At 34.2% G+C, this 19,521-nt stretch overlaps 1 protein-coding gene across 10 annotated transcripts in view; it reads right to left on the bottom strand.

The window, feature by feature from the left end:
• The window catches only part of PIBF1 (progesterone immunomodulatory binding factor 1), a 178,664-nt gene that overhangs the window by 29,616 nt on the left and 129,527 nt on the right, over positions 1 to 19,521 (bottom strand). For 4 of the 10 annotated variants that reach the window (XM_070480887.1, XM_070480888.1, XM_070480889.1 and 1 more), the window contains exons 15-16: positions 11,273 to 11,403; positions 4,500 to 4,584 (exon numbers count right to left, since the gene is read on the bottom strand). The exons of 3 other annotated variants lie outside the window; for them this stretch is intronic. In XM_070480887.1, coding sequence (XP_070336988.1) covers positions 4,500 to 4,584; positions 11,273 to 11,403 — 216 coding nt within the window. Of the gene's footprint in view, positions 1 to 4,499; positions 4,585 to 5,670; positions 5,820 to 11,272; positions 11,404 to 16,937; positions 17,114 to 19,521 lie in introns of those variants that run through there. 3 more of the 10 variants (XM_070480893.1, XR_011493024.1, XM_070480894.1) reach the window with 3 other exon arrangements.

Here is a 19,521-nt window from a genome sequence, read left to right as displayed (position 1 = left end):
GTTTTCTGGCAACTAAGACAAAAAGGAAACACATTAAATTACATAGTTTTCACTTTCTCACAAAAAGAAAGAAGGATATAGGGGCCGGCCCCATGGCTGAGTGGTTAAGTTTTCGCGCTCTGCTCCGGCAGCCCAGGGTTTCACCAGTTTGAATCCTGGGTGCGGACAGAGCACTGCTCATTAAGCCACACTGAGGCAGCATCCCGCTTGCCACAACTAGAAGGACCCACAACGAAAAATACACAACTATGTACTGGCGGGCTTTGGGAGAAAAAGGAAAAATAAAATCTTTAAAAGAAAAAAAAAGAAAGAAGGATATAACTTGATCTACAGAGGCAAAAATTTTCCTGGAACTATTGCAAGCAAAATTCATCATGAGAATTTTGTTTAAATGGGACTAAGGAGAAAGATCGTAAGCTTTTGTTTCAGGAAAAGAAAAAAGCATTTACTTTTACTCTTGACAGTAAGTATGTAATCATGGTTCAGTTACCTCTTATCAGCATTAGCTTCATCTGTAAAAGTGGGGACAATGATATTCATCTCAGTAGACTATAGTAAAGACTAAATTATGTAATATAAATGGAAGCACTTAGATTGCCTTAAATAGTTTCACAAAACAAAAAGAGATGACACTAGATTCTGTTTTGATCCTCCATAACGGCGCAGAGAGTGACCTTAAATTGTACCTTAATGGAAGGAACGTTGTGAGGAGAGATATTTTGCCCCCTCCGTCTCACTCTGTTTTATGAATGTTTCACTGAATACAGGGACAGAATTTGGAGAATTAGAATGGAGAGGTGTGGACAGGTAAGAGATCTCAATTCAATTTATGATCATATCTTTTAGTTAATATTTATTGTGCAGATCCTTTAACCTAATATATTTACCCATCCCAGCTGAGCTTGCTAGTCTGAAAAGGCGACCTAAAAAATGCTGTTTTTCTCCATACTCCCCCTCTCTTCACATTTTAATATTTTTTATTATTATATTAATACATTTTCTGTAAAGAAAAGTTGAGAATAAAAATTACCTAATACACTACTCATAATTCCAAATACACACAACCACTTTTTGAATGTATAAATGCTAAAAATTTACAGGATATAAGAGTCCAATATTGATTTTATCATTTCTAGAAATCTTTAGACCACAATTGAACTCTTCACACGAGAGGAGTTACTTTTAAGCTAATAATTTTGAGCTAACACTAATATAGAAAATGAAAACCCCTCATGGCCACGCCCCAAATGTCCTAGAATTGTCACACTTGTATTCTTTTCTCCTTCAACACATATTTGATACCTATTTAAATGAGTTGGTGTTCTCATTTCATATTACATGACCATATACAGTCTTATCAGAACTAAGTGACGTTGCTTAAAAAGTTAGAGCTAGAGTTGTCCAGTGCAAAAAAAAAAAAAGAAAAACTTTAAAATGTTCATTTGATCTCTTTATGAGTCATTAATTTAAACTGAGAGAATTTAGCTGATTACAGCAGTGACTCATATTAGACCATTTTCCCAGCCAGTGTCCTAGGTGCTTTGCTGGCCTCACCTTAGTCTCAGTCCTGATTTTTACTTCCAAAAAATTATATTCATCACAGTCATTCTTAACATCACAGTTATTCTTATCCATCTGTAATCTATTGGCTATTCTGAGCACTTGACCCTCAAAGCCATAAAATGAATAAATCAATCCTGAAGACTCTGTGTTTCATCAGGTAAGTGTTTAAGTGCACGGTCAAGCATTTCTGTGGGTCACCAGCTGCTCTCTTTCCATATAAGCAGTTTGTACTTGTTTTTACATCTGCACACTCTATGCAAGTGGAGATTAAACTGTTTCTTATGAGCCAGCCGTGATGGCCTAGTGGTTAAAGTTCGGCATTCTCACTACTTCAGCAGCCTGGGTTCACTTCCTGGTTGTGGAACCAACCACCCATCTGACAGTTGCCATGCTGTGGTGGCAGCTCACATAGGAGAACTAGAAGGATTTACAACTAGGATATACAATCACACACGGAGGCTTTGGGGAGGAAAAGAAAAAGAAGATTGGCAACAGATGTTAGCTAAGGGTGAATCCTTCCTTGCAAAAAAAAAAAAAAAAACCAACAAAACCAAAAAAAACCTGTTTCTTAGAAAACGATTAAAAACTTGCATGAGATTTGTTTTACTAAACTTTAATTTTTACTTTGCTTTGAAAAGAAGAAAAGCTACTTTTCTTTAGAAGTTTGGTATTAAGAAGTCACAATATTGGATTATTAAAATATAATTGCCAAAATGAAGAAAGATTACCAAATGCATAAAAATTAACTGAAAATTATTTAATTAGATATGCATCCATGTGAATTTCACTTACACTATGCAGTAGCTTCATCTTGCTAGTATTTAATTTTCCTGTTTAAACATGCTTTCTTCTAAATCTACTCAATTCTTAACCCACTAAGCAAAACCTTTGGGTTTTATTTGGACTCATGAATAATGTGATTTGAAGTGTGATGTACAAAATATACAAAGTTGCTCACAGATTTTTCAGAGTCTAGTATAATCCTCTAAAATCAAATGAGAACAGCCATTCTGAAAAAATACTTGTTATGCAGTCTTATGAAAAAAAAGAAGTTGGTATGACTGAATGGACATCTGTAGCTACTATTTCTTAAATAGTCAATCTCAAAAACATTTGTGAAAATCCACATAGTGAATGAATCAGGCTTCCACAATGAAGAAACAATTATTTGAAGGCAGAATCCTAGGACATAAGTGATAGTAGATAAGGCCTGAAACTTTGGAAGTCAGAAAAAAGAATAAATACCTTCAGAGAAGCTTTTCCTAGTCTGAAACCTGTTGTTAAATCTACTCATCTACCTACAAGCCATCTCTAAAATTTAGTCCAGGGACACCTTCTTATCCCTTTCAGCTACCATATAAAACACCTTTAAAAGAACTCACTCCAAAGGCCATTTCTAAGACAGAGACAACCCTCCAATTCCCTTGACACCATTTCTAGGAAATGAACCTTTGAATTGTTTCCAGTAATATTCCCCAGTCTCTCTCTCTCAATAATGTCCTTCCGATAATTTCTCCCCAAATACCTAGTATATCTTTCCTAGGAAACAATGTCTTCAGGATACTCATAAACTAATGATCTGTTTTGAGCATTTCTTCTTCTGCTAGCATAATAAAATTTTAAAAACATGGCTTATGACTAAGACAAGGCAGTAACTGTTCAAGCAGAAAAAATGCATTGGATTAAAAAGGTATGCTTCCCAATACCAACTGCTGGTGAGGATGTAGAGCGACTGGGACTCATCCATTGCTGCTGGGAATGGACAAGGTACAGTCACTTTGGAAAGTAGTTTGACAGTTTTTTATACAGTTAAACTTACACTTTCCATAGGATCCACCAATCCTGCTCTTGAGTATTTACCAAGAGAAAAGGAAACATATTTACACAAAAACACATACACAATAGTTTACAGTAGCTTTAGTTATATAGACGCCCCAAATGGGAACAACTCAAATTCCATCAACTGGTGAATGGATTAACAAACTCTGGGACATCCATACAATGGAATATAACTCAGCAACAAAAAGGAATAAGTAATATTCACAACAACATGATGAATCTTTTTTATGGTTAGTAAAAAAAGTCAGACTGAAAAGACTAATACTGATAATTCCACTTATATGACATTCTGGAAAAGGATAATGTCTTTTGTTGGAAAAGGCGAAACTACAGAGATAGAAAAACAGACCAGTGGTTGCTAGGACTTGAGTTGGGGGGAAAAAGGTCAATACAAAGGAGACATGAGGGAATTTTTTTGGGTGATGAAACCATTTCATGTATCAATGTGGTGATGGTTACACAACTCTATGTGTTAGTTAAAAATCATAGAAATGTACGCTAAAAAGGGTGAATTTTACTGTATGTATATTGTACTTCAATGAATTTGACTTAAAAAACAAGAAAAAAACTAGAGTTATCTCTTAGTTACTAACTGGCTTTGGGTAAGCCATTTAAAACTGATTTCTCCTTTTATAAAATGGGGATTATATTAATTGTAAAAGATTTTTGGTGAGGAACAAACAAAAAAGCACTTTATGAACTTTAAAGTTCAATACAAATATTGCACACTAGGCATGGGCACATGATGAATAAGACAGAGGTACACTAAAGAAATTTACTGTCTAGTGGGAGACAGAGATAAAACAAATAATTACTAAATAATATGGAAATTCAATGACAGAGAGATGAACAAGGCAATCAAGGGTCAACAAGAAGGGGCATTCCAGGAATAAGAATTAACACAAAGAATAAAGGTTAAATTAATTAATAAAGAATAAAGTGTATCATAAGTTGAATATAAAGAGACAGATCACAGCAAGATGCAAATGTGAGAAGTCAATAATAAACAAAGACAACCAAGATTCAGTAATCTTAACCCAACACGGACTCTGAAAAAGCTTAAAGTGGTAAAAATTATGATAAAATGGAGAGAGTACCTCACGATGATTTAGAAGTTGTTCTAAATCTAATGCCATTTGATTCTTCATCTGTAGTAAAGCTGATTTTTCTTTATTTAAATTGCTGAAAAAAAAAGAACCCCCAAGTTTTAAAAGTCATCATATTGTTGTAATTCTAATGAATAAATAGTAAATAGTAAAAGACTAAAGACAAATCTGATGATATGAATTAAAGATAAATTAAATTTATAGTCCATAAAGATATCAGACCAGCCATTGCAATGTTTGATTTACCCAATGGCCTAGATATTTTGTAAGGAGACTTTTTCTTTTAATAATCATTTGACAGTGCAACTGAGATGCTTTCTGAGAATACTTTCCTGCCTAGTGGGGACATAAAATTAGTGTTTTAAAGCTGACTGTTTACTCCTCAAATGTGAAAAGATGAAGCGGAACTTAAATAAAAGGTAGAAGTATGTATGGCAAAATATTAAAACCTAAGACACAGGAAGTCAAATTAAAACATTTATCCTTAAAATGAAAGTAGTATAATATAATTTACCACATAATAAATTACCAAGTATATAATTGAGTTAGAGAAATGAATCAGATATTTAGTCTGTGGTAAACTGAGAAAATAATTTTTGTCTCCAAATTCTTAGCTCACTCTTCAATTTCTAAGTCTGCATTGTGAATTTCACCTATATGACCTATTTTTTGATAGGACAGGGTGAGAAGCCTAACTGTTAGGACATATTAATATTTTAAAAGATAAATATTTGAGGCTTGTCTTACACTGTCTGGAGTTTTATTATTCACCATATAAAAATTAATTAGAACCATTAAATGAAATATTCTTTGAAAGCCCCTGAAAGGAATCTACTTAGCCAGTACTACAACAAGAATTAAGAAAAGCAACAATGAACTGAAGCAACATGATTCCTTAAATGTCAAAACAAAATCTGTGATGGTAAAATTAATGAGAATTATTCTGCGGAATAGGTAAGATGTTTTAAGTTTTACTTTAAGAAAATGGAAAGCCATCAAATTTTAAAATATAAAATAAATAAAAAATATATAAATATATATAAAATATAAATAAAAGGCAGAAGTTTTTTAAAATTCAAGGAATAGTAGTAGGTATTCTGGAAGAACTGGTAATTCCAAGGACGTAAGAGGAAAAAGCTCACATTCTCCTCTTTCCTGGTATTGAGAATTTCCCCAAGGAAGCATCATAGTTTGTCCTCTGAGAAGAAAGACTAGATGCAATTCTGACTTCTGTTTCCAACTGTGTCACTGACTCAACTGTGTGGTACAAAGTATAACACACACTACCCCACTAAACCTCCGTTTTCACATCTGTAAAAGTGGAAAATAACAATCAGGTATGTCAAATGGATATGTGAATTATCTAATAAACGATTATATAAAGCACTGAATACATATAACTCTACATAAATGCTATATAGTATGACTAATTTAGATGAAAAACAGGTATCACAGGAAAACAGTAATTAAATGCCAATAGAGGCAAGTAGTTTAGCAGAAAAATAAGTTGACTTTTGGAGTTAGGCGTCAGAAATCTTACTGAGCCACAGAGTTGAAAAGAACTAAATGATATAAAAGAAACTCAGTGCCATGCTCTGTCAGAGACCCCTAAAGCATGGTAAAGACCAGATGATTCTGTAATCGTAGATTCTAATCTACCTTTAGCTAGAATCATTTTGAAGATAAAATACTTTTCAAAATTAAAATAAACATCCAGTAAATAGGAATGGGAATTTTTAAGGAACAGATCTGTGTTACTGTTTATACACATATACACACGTATACACAGTATGTAAAGAAACTCACAGTACATACATGTATACATATACCCACATCCTCTCAAATACCAACAGGCCCATTAAATAAAATGTAGTGTAACAGGAATGGAATGTTGATGTAATTAACATTTGTTAGTAATGCTTTATATGTAGTGTTTAATTTTTTTCCAGAGTAAAGTAAATATTCCATATTTAAGTAGCAAAAATAACCGTATAACATGGAATAAAAGATGGGGTGGATAAACAGGTTTTACAGAGCAATTCTGTTCTATCTTAAAGATTTGGTTTCTTACCAACAGTACGGACTCCACAGACAATACTTCGGTACATATTTTCAGTCTTAGACTTCTCTATAATATACTCTTAAATGCCAAGGGAGAGCACCATGTGGGTCTCTAAAACTGAATATGATGATTTTTATACTCTGTGTTCTTCCAGTACATACGTAATTACTCAATAGAAGTTTAGTCTCCTTAAGACACATTTCATAACAGTGGAAACTTCCCTTTACAAATACAAAGCTTCTATGCGTGACTCATAAAGTAACTACAAAACAAATCTCCTCATAAGCACATCTATCATGAACGGTATATTACACCCATAATTGTTCAATTCACTGTTAATTATTACTCAGAAATTCATGTTTATGGCTCTGTTTCACCTGCTATATGAAAACATATCCCTGATATATTGTTCCTTAACTTCCTGGATCAATATACCCTGGCTTAGCCTTACAAGGCGAAGTTGTCTTTCCTTCTTAAACCACTGGTTAAGAATAAACTGAGAACTGACAACAGAGAAAGAAAATGTATGCTAATTATTCTATTTCCATGCTTCCTTCAGTTCTGAACTACAGATCACACTATATAACGCAGACTATCTCGTGGCTCGGTGGAGGAGAGTTAACAGCACTACTTTTAGAATGGATTATTACTTTAATGATAGGGAAATTTAAAGTAGTCAATAGTGATATCTCAAACGTCAGCTTTTAATATGTTTATAGTGATTTCATTTGAGTGCATATTTACTCTAACCTTTCTAGATGTTGAATGCATTGTATAAATAGCTAAATCTGCAAGTTGTGGGTGTGGTATAGTGGCATTGTTTTATTTTCTAAGAAAATGATAAAAGTATTCATTTTTTCTTTTTTTGAGGAAGATTAGCCCTGAGCTAACTGCCGCCAATCCTCCTCTTTTTGCTGAGGAAGGCTGGCCCTGACCTAACATCCGTGTCCATCTTCCTCTACTTTATATGTGGGACACCACCATAGCACGGCTTGTCAAGCGGTGGCATGTCTGCACCCAGTATCCACACCGGCAAACCCTGGGCTGCTGAAGTGGAACGTGCGCACTTAACTGCTATGCCACCGGGCCGGCCCCAAAAGTATTCATTCTTTAAAGAGCTTTTATTCTATAAGCTAGAGAAACATTTTAAAAATAACCAGTTAATGTAAATATTCTTTACAATTAAAATCAACACCCAGTGAAGAGAAATAGGAATTCTCAAGGAACATAATATAATCACTTAGTAATCTTTTTGGATGGGTCACCTAATGTTTAAATTTCAAATTAACTAAGGACAAGAGGAAGGGAAATCGTATTTACTGAGTTTTGCCCATGTGCCAGAAGCTTTATTGACGTTACTTCATTTCATTTTCACAACTACCCCTTGAAGTTCACCTTAATATCTATATTTTACAGATGTCTTTACCATGAGAAAAGAAACCAGGCCGATGTGCATTCAAAATCCAGGATAATTGCATGATCTTTGTTTCTTTTTTTAAGATTTTATTTCTCCTTTTTCTCCCCAAAGCCCCCTGGTACATAGTTGTATATTTTTCGTTGTGGGTCCTTCTAGTTGTGGCATGTGAGACACCGCCTCAGCATGGCTTGATGAGTGGTGCCATGTCCTTGCCCATGATCTGAACTGGCGAAACCCTGGGCCACCAAAGCAGAGTGTGGGAACTTAAGCACTCGGCCATGGGGCCGGCCCCAATAGCACTATCTTTGAAATGACATCGGCTCAGAGGAGGGGTGATGGTAGATAGACCTGTGATCTATCCTGCAGTATCTGACTTATTGATTGGGCTGTTTTTGTATTTTTTTGTTTTTAAGGAGATTAGCCCTGAGCTAACTGCTGCCAATCCTCCTCTTTTTACTGAGGAAGACTGGCCCTGAGCTAACATCTGTGCCCATCTTCCTCTACTTTCTATGTGGGATGCCTACCACTGCATGGCTTGCCATGTGGTGCCATGTCCGCACCCGGGATCCAAACCGGCAAACCCAGGCTGGCAAAGCAGAATGTGCGCACTTAACCGCTGTGCCACTGGGCCAAATTGGGCAGTTTTTTACGGCATCCCATCCTTTCATTCGTGTCTCAGGGTACATCTACAGCATCTCAAAGGCCATAATTAAACTACTTAAAGCACCTTATTTTTTCACATTAGAAGGTGGTTGCTTCAACTAAGAGCAAGATTTCATCTCCTGTGGAAGATTAGTTCTGAATCTACTAAAATATTATGCAATAAATTTAAGAAACAACAGACAGCTTTAAAGGACTCAAATGTTTAGCATAAAAAATATTTTTTGTAGTTAATTCCATAATTAGCATACTTTTTATGTTTACTGCTGCTGTCATTAAGGGAGCCCTAATTTTTGTAAAAATTCAACATATTTTGAAATGTTATTTCTCATTTTTAAGATAATTTTCAACATAAAAATTTGTTAAATATAAGATAAATACTAATAATAGCAAATATATATATATATATAGCAAATATATATATGGTGCTATATATATTACAAAGATTATATCATTTAATCCCCAGAATAACCATATGAATTAGGTACTGTTAGTACCACTCTCATTTCATAGTTGAGAAAACTGGCTATACCATCCAATACCATAGCCATTAGTCAGCCATCAGTGGAAATTAAAATTAAAATTAATTTAAATAAAATTAAAAATATAGTTCCTCAGCAATAGTAGGCATATTTCAGATGCTCAATAGCCACATGTGGCTACCATCCCGGACAGCGCAGATATGGAATATTTTCATCATTCCAGGGAGTTCTATTGGACAGTGGAGGTTTAGAGAGTTTAACAGACTTGTTCCAATTCAAAACTAAGTACTGAGCAGGATTTGAACCCATGCAACCTATCTATAGAACCTGTACTCCCTTGTAAAATCTGTTTTTTTACAAAAACTTTATTATGGAATATTTCAAAAGAAAAGAGAAAACATAACCAACCCTCCTGTATCCAATATCCAGCTTCAACAATTATCAGCTCGTTGAAGTCCTACTGTTAACTGCTATTCTACACTTTTTTTTTTGCTCCTCTTCTTAATTATGTTAATGAAAAATTATCCTTTATTCAGAACAGAACATAGGGAGGCAGTATAACATAACGGTTAAGAGTGTAGAATTAGAAGGCAGGTCTGGATTCAAATTTGGGCCTTACCACAAAACTGTATGTTCTTAGATGACAAGTTGCCTGATTTCTCTAGGGCTGAATTTGTTCATCTGTATAATTTTCTCCTGCAGCTAGCTATTATTTTTCTATCAAACATTTTCAGCTATCTTAATTCTTAGTAAAATAAATATTCAAATAAATTTATTTGAAGGTAACTGTGGAAGACGTAATCTTTTCCACAGGTGTTTTATATAGCCCCACTCCAAGATTACAAAGGTAAAACAAGACTCCATACAAAACTTCAAATGTAACAAAAATAGATACTGTAATATAGGAAGAAAAAATTCCATTTGGGGTTCTTTCCTCAATTTCCCTAAGAAAACCAAGTACCCAGTGAATGATAAGACATAATTTCTATTGCCCCAATAGCTATCTATATAATGCTTAATTAATTCATTGAATCAATTTATTAATGCTGGTTATCTATATTCTAATTACAATTTTTAACAAAATAAATCTAGAAATAAATTGTTATTTATGTTGACATTTAAAGCACAAATGTGATTTAAAATTATTTTATTATATCATCAAAATATTAGGTTCAGGAGTAAAGTTCTGGACCAATTATTTTGGTGGGTTAGAAATGAGAGGAGAAGGTAATTACTCTGATTAATCAAAAAGAACACTCAAGTAAACTTTGGAGTCAATTACCAGCAGTTTTTATATTTTTGGTTATATAGCTTAGGAAACTTGAATTTAATAACTATCTTCTTGTTTTCCAATTCTTTAATTTAACAATTCCATTCCCACCTAATCCTCTGCTTTCACATTTATGAATTGGTTAATAATTTAATAATTTATTCTAATAACCTTAAAACCTAGTAACAACTAAGTCAACTAACCAACCATCCGCAAGTTAAAACCTCTTTATGCATAGCATCATTATTTTACTGCAATTTAAAAAGACTAAAATAATTATATAGATGAACAGGTAAAGAATTTGAATCATTATTAAATGGAGCAAGTCTTCTGGATAGCGTGTCATCTAAGGAAACAATTTCAATTTAAGGAAGTGAAAGGAATTTATTTACATTTAGGTAATTCACAGGTTACTTCATGTACAGGGTCAAGGGAAGAAAAGCCTAAAAATTCCTTGGCAAACTCAACATGAATGTAAGTAAATGTGTACGTTTTATCTGTTTAAAAAGTTATTTTGACTCCATAAATGGCATCTGGTTATATTCCTGCTCTCTCTTTGGTCAATCCCCATCCCACTGAAGAATTCTAGGGGAGCAAGGACCGGATAGCTGTTGTGTGCCCTATAGTGGGTGGAGCGCTCTGTTAGTAAGCGTGGCATTGTTATTTCCAGGCTAAGACTTCTGCATAAAGTAGAACGTGAAGACCTAGCGTGATATGGCCTAGTTTTTCTAAGAGAAATTTAATACTCATTCATTTAAGATCACCTCTATTATTTAAACTTTTTCTTCACAATTCAGAATCTGAATTTATCTATGGTAGTATTATGTTTACAATGCCTTTATTATTCAAATAAAAGATTTGTAGATGGTTTACCTGACATCTTTCTCAAGTTGTGTAATACACTCCTTCTGTGAATCAATCTTAGAATCTCTCTGGCGTACTGATTCAATGAGATATCTGTAAGGCTGCTGAGTCTGGTTTAACAGAGAATTGGCCCTGTCAAGCTAAAGAAAAACAGATTTCATTAAAATCTAGAAAATTTTACAAGAAACTAAAATTATTCAAAAGGCTCTAGCATAGATATAGTACACCAACTCTCACTTACATGAATTACTCTGAAAAGCCTTTCCTGTGTAAACTTGGAAGTTTTAGAATTATTAATCAATATAATTATTCTTTACAATAATAACATTAAAACAGAGAAGAAAAATTTTAAACAAAATACTGTTACCAATTTTGGGGATGGGACACCTAAATTTTCTTACCATTTGTTGGTCTGAGAAGATATGTGACATAAAATTTATCTTTTAATGAATATCCATTAGCTAAAAATGAAAATCTTTTATTTGAGCTTCATTTCTACTCAAAATAATACAATCATATTATAATTTAGTAATTTTTTCATGTCTTCATATTTCCTTCGGTCCTTATTTGTAAAGTAGATAATTTATGTCTAAATCACTATGTATAAACAAATGCTTAAAAAATTGTGGTTAGGGGCTGGCCTGGTGGTGCAGTGGTTAAGTTCGCATGTCCTGCTTTGGCGGCCTGGGGTTCGCTGGTTCGGATCCCAGCTGCGGACATGGCACCACTTGGCAAGCCATGCTGTGGTAGGCATCCCACATAGAAAGTAGAGGAAGATGGTTACGGATGTTAGCTCAGGGCCAGTCTTCCTCAGTAAAAAGAGGAGGATTGGCAGCAGTTAGCTCAGGGCTAATCTTCCTCAAAAAAAAAAACTGTGGTTAAAATGTAAATAACATAAAATTTACTATTTTAACCACTTTACAGTGTAAAATTCAGTGGCATTAACTACATGCACAATGTTATGTAACCATCACTAGTATCTATTTCCAGAACATTTTCATCAACTCAAACAGAAATTCTGTACCCATTAAGCAAAAACACTGCCCTCAACCCCTAGCTCCTGGAAACCTCTATTCTACTATCTGTCTCTAGGAGTCTACCTATTCTAGACAGCTCATATAAGTGGAATCATGTAATATTTGTCATTTTGTGTCTGATTATTTCACTTAATGTAATGTTTTCAAGGTTCATCCATGTTGCACCATGTAGCAGAACTTCATTCCTTTTTATGGCTGAATAATATTCCATTGTACATTTTTAGCATATTTTGTTTATTCATTCATCTGTTGATGGACATTTGGGTCATTTCTACTTTTTGGCTATTGTGACTAATGCTGCTATGAACAGTGGTATATAAATACCTGTTTGAGTCTCTGTTTTCAGTTCCTTGGAGTATCTACCTAGGAGTGGAGGGGATTTGCTGGGTCATATGGTAATTCTATATTTAACTTTTTGAGCAACTGCCAACTGTTTCCACAGTGGCTGCATCATTTTACATTCCTACCAGCGATGTACTTGGTTCCAATTTCTCCACATCCTTGCTAACACTGTTATTTCATGTGCCTACTGGCCATTTGTATATCCTCTTTGGAGAAATGTCTATCCAAGTCTTTTACCCTTATTTTAATTAGGTTGCCTGTTTTTCGGTTGTTGAGTGGTTAGGAGTTCTTTATATATTCAGGATATTAAACTCTTATTAGATATATGATTAGCAAATATTTTCTCCCGTTCTGTGGGCTTTTTCACTCTCTTGCTAACATCCTTTGATCACAAAAGTTTTTAATTTTGATCTATTTTTTCTCCTATGTTTTCTTCTATCAGTTTATACCTCTGGCTCTGAAATTTAGGTCTCTGATCCATTTGATTTAATTTTTGCATATTATGTAAGGTAAGGGTCCAATTTTGATCTTTTACATGTAGATATACAGTTTTATCAGCATCATTTGTCGAAAAGACTACCTTTCTCCATTGAATGGTCTTGGCAACCGTGTTGAAAAACCATTGACCACATATATGAGGGTTTATTTCTGGGCTCTTTATTTTATTCCATTAATCTTATACGTCTACCCTTATGTCAGCAGAACACTGTTTTGATCACTGTAGCTCTGTAGTAAGTTTTAAAATCTGAAAGCGTGAGTCCTTCAACTGTGTTTTTCCTTTTCAGGATTGTTTTGGCCATCCAGGGTCCCTTGAAATTCCACATAAATTTTAGAATGGGTTTTTCTATTTCTGGAAAAAAAAATGCTATTGGGACTTTGATAGGGATTGCACTGAATCTGTAAATCGTTTTAGGTAGTATTGCCATCTTAACAACATTGTCTTCTAATCCATGAACACAGGATGTCTTTCCATTTACTAGGTCTTCCTTAATTTCTTTCAGTAATGTTTTGTAGTTTTCACTGTACAGGTCTTTCTCCTGTTTGATTAAATTTATTCCTAAGTATTTTATCCTTTTTGATGCTATTATAAATGTTTTCTTAATTTCCTTTTAGATTGTTCATTGCTAGTACACTATGTACAATTTTATATTATGCCTTTTTACTTTACCTTATATCATAATCATTTTTCCAAGTTGTTGGAGTACCTTAATTTATATTTTTAATGGCTACAAAACTGTCTAGTAAGTCAATATGCCATAATTTAATTCCATTGCTTACAGTGAGAAACATTTAGGATGTTATCAATTTTTGACTAGTAAAAATAATGCTACAACAAACTTTTTTTGCATTGTAGATGTTTTTCCTTAAATTAGTGTTTCCTTTGCTAAATTTTTTAGAATAGGACATGCACTAAGGTTAAGGGGTACGACTATGTAATGCTCTTGACATATAAGACCAAAGTTCTTTCCTAAGGGATTTTATCAACTTATACACCCAATCAATCTTAGTTTTTTTGTTTGTTTGCTCTTTTTTCCTAAGCGAACGTAAAATGTATGTCAGTATAGGAGTAAAAACAACACTGTCAATGTCAGCAGCCTCTACTTTGGTACATAAAGAATTCTCAAAACAGGTATTCTAGAGTTGCATATGCAAAAACTGAACAATCAATAAAAGTGGTGAATATCTATTATAAGAGTGAGGGAGTGGAGGAGGGAGCATCTTATTACACAGAACAAAAATATTATAAAACACCTACTTTATGACCTTAAAATGTTCTTTGACAATAAAATTCTAGCCTTTTACATGTTTAATTTTTTTTTTTCTCTTTCCTTTCATAATCCCTAACAAGTTCAATAGAGGCTAAAGATTTGCTGTTTTTCTGGGACAAGAAATGATTTATACTTTTTCTCAAATGAACTACATTTACAAGATTTTTTTTTTTTTAAGATCTAAATGTATCATTTATTTTAGCACTCCAATTTTTTGGTTTGCTGTTCAAACACAAAAAATAATGAGTGATCAGTATCCCAGAAGCTGATGGTGTAGAGAACAGCAGGATGGCTACAGTGGAAGGCAACAGTGGAAGGCAGAAAGAATCAATGGCAGAAACAACTATTGTAAGAATGATCAACCATGAGGTCCAGGTGGGTAAGGAAGAAAGTGAAGCCACGAGGTGGCTGACCAACTATCAGAGAATATCTGCTTGCAGTTTGAGGACTACTTGTAGAAGTTATTTAAGCTATTCATCTAAATTACATTAGAAAATTTCCTATGGTTATATTAAGTGTGGCCCAGGAAAAAATTCCTCAAGAAAAGGAAATGAATAGTGAAAGAAAAGACAACTTTTTTTTGGACACAATTCATTATAGTGAAAGCAGAGCTATAATAGGAAAAAATACCATGAACATTTTCTATAGTTTGGGTTTTAGTGTTCTTTTTCCTTGCTTTGGTTATCATTCTTTAAAATCTACTACAATGTCACTGGAATCTTATTAGGCTACTAAGTTACTTTATGAACATTCAAATATGTGCTGGACAAAAATAAAACTAAATTCTACTTACCTGTTTAACCAGTTTCACTAGTCAATTAAATCAAACAATTGCCTTGACTTTGTTTTCACAGAACTGACCCTAACCGAATCAACCGAACTGACAAGTTGCTTTGTGTTTCAAAGCGCAGAAAAGTCTGTGGCAGAGTTGAGGGGTGGGGGGCAGACTGCAGGGAAGGACTAAGGACCTTTCCAAACTGTAGTTAGCTGTAGTCTAGATCGAGCTACGTATGAAACATCAAATCTAACTTCAACTGCATAAAAATAGAATAGCAATCATTACTTTAATTATTTTAGCTTGATTTTTTCATTACAGAAATTACATATACTAGGTTTTAGTACTATAAACAAAATTAAGGGTCAAAAGCTTTACTTTCAAAAGGTCTCTCTAATATACAATCTATAAACACCTCCCTCTCTGGATAACAAAAATTACTATAGTGTTGCCAGTTTTAAGGATATATTTCTTTATAAACTTGTTTGTAAGCTTCTAAATCCCAAAAATTTATTTTAATTTCTCAAAAAAAGTACGTCTCAGGGGTCTGGCCCCGTGGCAGAGTGGTTGAGTTCTTGTGCTCCGCTGCAGGCGGCCCAGTGTTTCGTTGGTTCGAGTCCTGGGCGCGGACATGGCACTGCTCATCAAACCACGCTGAGGCAGCGTCCCACATGCCACAACTAGAAGGACCCACAACGAAGAATATACAACTATGTACCGGGGTGCTTTGGGGAGAAAAAGGAAACAAATAAATCTTTAAAAAAAAAAAGTACATTTCAGTGAAAAGCGAGGTTAATATCTATTTTTGAAATAAATGTTAATTTAACAGAATTTAATTTCTCTAATATGGTTTAAAAAAGTCTCTCTGTAGCTATAATAATTAGTATTCAAAAAGTTTCACAATCACTCACTTTGCTTATTGTTAATCTTTTCCTTATAGGAAAGCCTTAGTAATTAGTGACTCAGGAATCACATACGTAATAAGTGACTCATAACTAAACCCATGACACAACATTTTATAGAATTGTTATTCCTCCTTTATTTCAATAAACTGTACAAATGATTCAGAGAAAAGCAACACCTGACTAAAACATAATTATATATTTTAATTCAAATATTTAACTTATTCTTGATGATACCCTAAAATTATATATTTTCTCTTAAAATTTAAAAGACATATAAAGGTGACTGCATTGTATTGGGATGTGGGATTTTTTTCTCGTGGAGTTTCTTTTCAAAGAAACTCCTAGAAATTGAGCTTTTTTTTCCCAGGGACAAAATGTATTCTGTTGAATGGATTTAATGTTGAGTTTCGTTCTGTGTATAAAACATACACAAATGATACTTCCTAGTAGTGGTGGTAGTTTGTGCTGAAAAATCCACATATCCTTGCCAAATCTTTTTGATTGTGCCACAGAATGTGAAATGCCTTTTTGAGGTTCAATATGGGGCACTACTTTGTTACTACTTCTCTGTGTTCTCAATCTAAACCAGTAGTTCTTTAACCTAGCTAATCATCAGAACCACTGGGGAATATTTAAAAAATCCAGTGATTTCTGGGCCCCAGCCCTGTCCTAATGAATCAAAATTTCTTAGGGTTGAGCCTTCTGATGATCTGTCAAATTTGGAAAGCACAGCTCTTGTGATCTTGGACTTGCTGCAGGCCATTCCATCCAACTATTTTAGTAGGTTTAACAGTACTGCACATAAACCATCTGATATCCTGAATTTACCATCCTCCCCACTAAAACTAACTTCGCCTGTGTCCCTATATGGTTAATGAATAATCATCTTTAACAGGACTAATATTTAATGAAAGAAGTCAACCAATTAGGATGCCAGTCCTCACAGTGGAGCAGGGTCCTAGAGAAATTCCGTGGTGCCAGGTGTTACTTCTGTTGCTGGATGGCAGGGAGGTCCAGGGGATCTTAGGAAAGAGACGAGGACAGACCGGATTGTGGTGGTGGAATGATATTCTGGGGCTTAGGGCAATAGTTGTTTACCAGTGTTTTTCAAATATTTTATTATTTTCATAACCAAAAGCAAGTACATACTAGTTGATTATCAGCCCTGCTCTTGTCCTGAGATTCTCAAAGTACAGTCCAAACAATAAGGAGAAATTCATGAGAGTAGGATGTTAAAATATTTTAAAGTAATCAGCATGGAAGTGATGGCTGAAGTCACTAGAGTAGATAGAACGGTAGAGTCATTATTTTTTTTCAGAGTGACCCCGCATCACTTTTATTAAAGTCACAAGAAGAGTTTGTTAAAAATGCAGATTCCTGGGATTCATTCTAGACCTACTTAATCACAATCTCTGAGGGTAGGATCTAGAAATCTATGTTTTAAACAAGAATCTTAGGTGATTCTTATATTCACTAACATTTGAGAATCACTACTGAGGTGTAAGAACAGAGCAAAGGGCAGTCACATGAGGGACACCTACATTTCAGAGTTGGAAGAAGATGAAGACGTTAGCTAGGAAGACTAAAGAGTCACCTGAGAGAGAAAGGTGTCATAAAGCAAAGAGAAGGCAGAATTTCTAAAATATCTATAATATTTATAATATGCTATAGACAGATCTGGGGACTGAGAAGAGAATACTGACAATTAGGAAGTCACTGGTGATCACTGAGGAAGGGTGTAGCTGAATAGTTAATGGGGGAAGAGAGCAGAAGGAATTATGTACAAAAATGGGTTAACTTTTGAAAGTTATGTCAATACACACACACACACACTCATTTTTTTGGGTGGGACCAAAAGGGGAAAAAAAGAGTAAGTGAAGATACTAAAAAATCCTTGGGTGAGAGAGACTCAAAGAAAATAAATTTAGATGACCTAATTATAATAAGGTAAAGATACAGATGATGGAATTGATGGCTTTGGGGAGTGGAAGTGACCTACAATGAAGATAATGGAAAACAGGATAGATACATAAAAATAAAAACACTAGGCAATAGGAATGACGGCCTGGGTGACGTTCAACAAAAAATATCTGTAATGCTTCCAAGCAGCAAAAGTAATAGATTTCCACAAGAAATTTTTAGCACATTGCCACAAAACCAAAGAATTTTCTAGAAATTCTCTCTCTCCTTCCTTCCATTAAATATTTAAGAGTAACTACCAGATTGTAAGATACCATGCTAAAGGTAGCGATGAATTTGGCAACAAAGCAATCTAGAGTGCTAGTGAATGTAGTGCTCAGAGGGTTGATAAGGCCCAAGGCTGGGTAGGAAGAAAAGCGGCAGCAGGAGGGGCTTGACAGATTGGAAAAATACGAACAGTTTATGAGTCTGGGACTCATAATGAGTCCAAATAAAGCGCAGGTTTAGTGGAAATGAAAGGACTGGGAGAGCTGGAAGGACCGGGAGAGCTGGAAAGACAGGAGATTAGAGTCAGAGAATGGAATTTTCAAGTTCAAATGTTTTAAATTTCTTTCCCCTCAAAGCTACCCCTGAGAAATTCATTTAATGTGGTTCAACTGTATAGCAATGCTGATTGGGCAGGGGTGGGGGGGGGGTGGGATTTGCAGTGTAATTTGTAAGAGCTCTTAGATGAAAAAATCTATCGTCATTCATAAGTTATCAAGGCACATCAGTAAGATAAAAAGTTTAAACAATTATCTTATTTGTTTGATGTGTAAACAGAATACAATTTATAAATAAGTCATTGTTTTTCCTTACTTTAGTGGTGGCTGGCCTTTGGTACACACACACATACATTCACATTACCTGGTATGTGAACCTATAAAAGCATGGCTTAAAGGACAAATTCTGGTATATTGTCCTGGATCCATGTAATTGAATTTTTTCCAGAATAAACCATAACAAAGACTTCTTGGTTTAAACATTTGGCAAGGTTAGACAAAGAAATGTTACTACAATGAAAGTGAATGTTTTGCCCATGTAACAAATCAGCCATTCATATGGTAGATAAATATAAGTGCATTGTTATTAAAATAAAAATGTTCATTTCTATGTAATTCCACATTAGAACCTCAAAAAATAATAGACAAAATGACAATACTTAATAACTTATACATGTTAAAGGCAATTTCTGGTACTATGTTTTGATTATGCCAAATATTACCTATGAATATTGTTTGTTCCAACATCCTCTTCACCTTAAGTCTTCTTCATGAAACTTTATCAAGTATCAATAATGTAATTATCCCTTATATTCAGTTACATTTTATCTTGTGCATTCAAAAAATGTATGAGAACACTAATTTCACAAGGGGTGAAGCACCACGTGAAATACACACATACACAGAGAAAACGAAGTCTCGCCCCAATTTTTTAAAAAATTTTTTCTGTTTTTTTTAAAAATTTTTTT

This window comes from Equus asinus, chromosome 11, assembly GCF_041296235.1.
Source record: "Equus asinus isolate D_3611 breed Donkey chromosome 11, EquAss-T2T_v2, whole genome shotgun sequence".
In the NCBI taxonomy this organism is placed as follows: domain Eukaryota; kingdom Metazoa; phylum Chordata; class Mammalia; order Perissodactyla; family Equidae; genus Equus; species Equus asinus.
The sequence above is the reverse complement of the archived record's forward strand: the minus strand, read 5'-3'. Positions and strand labels throughout refer to the sequence as shown.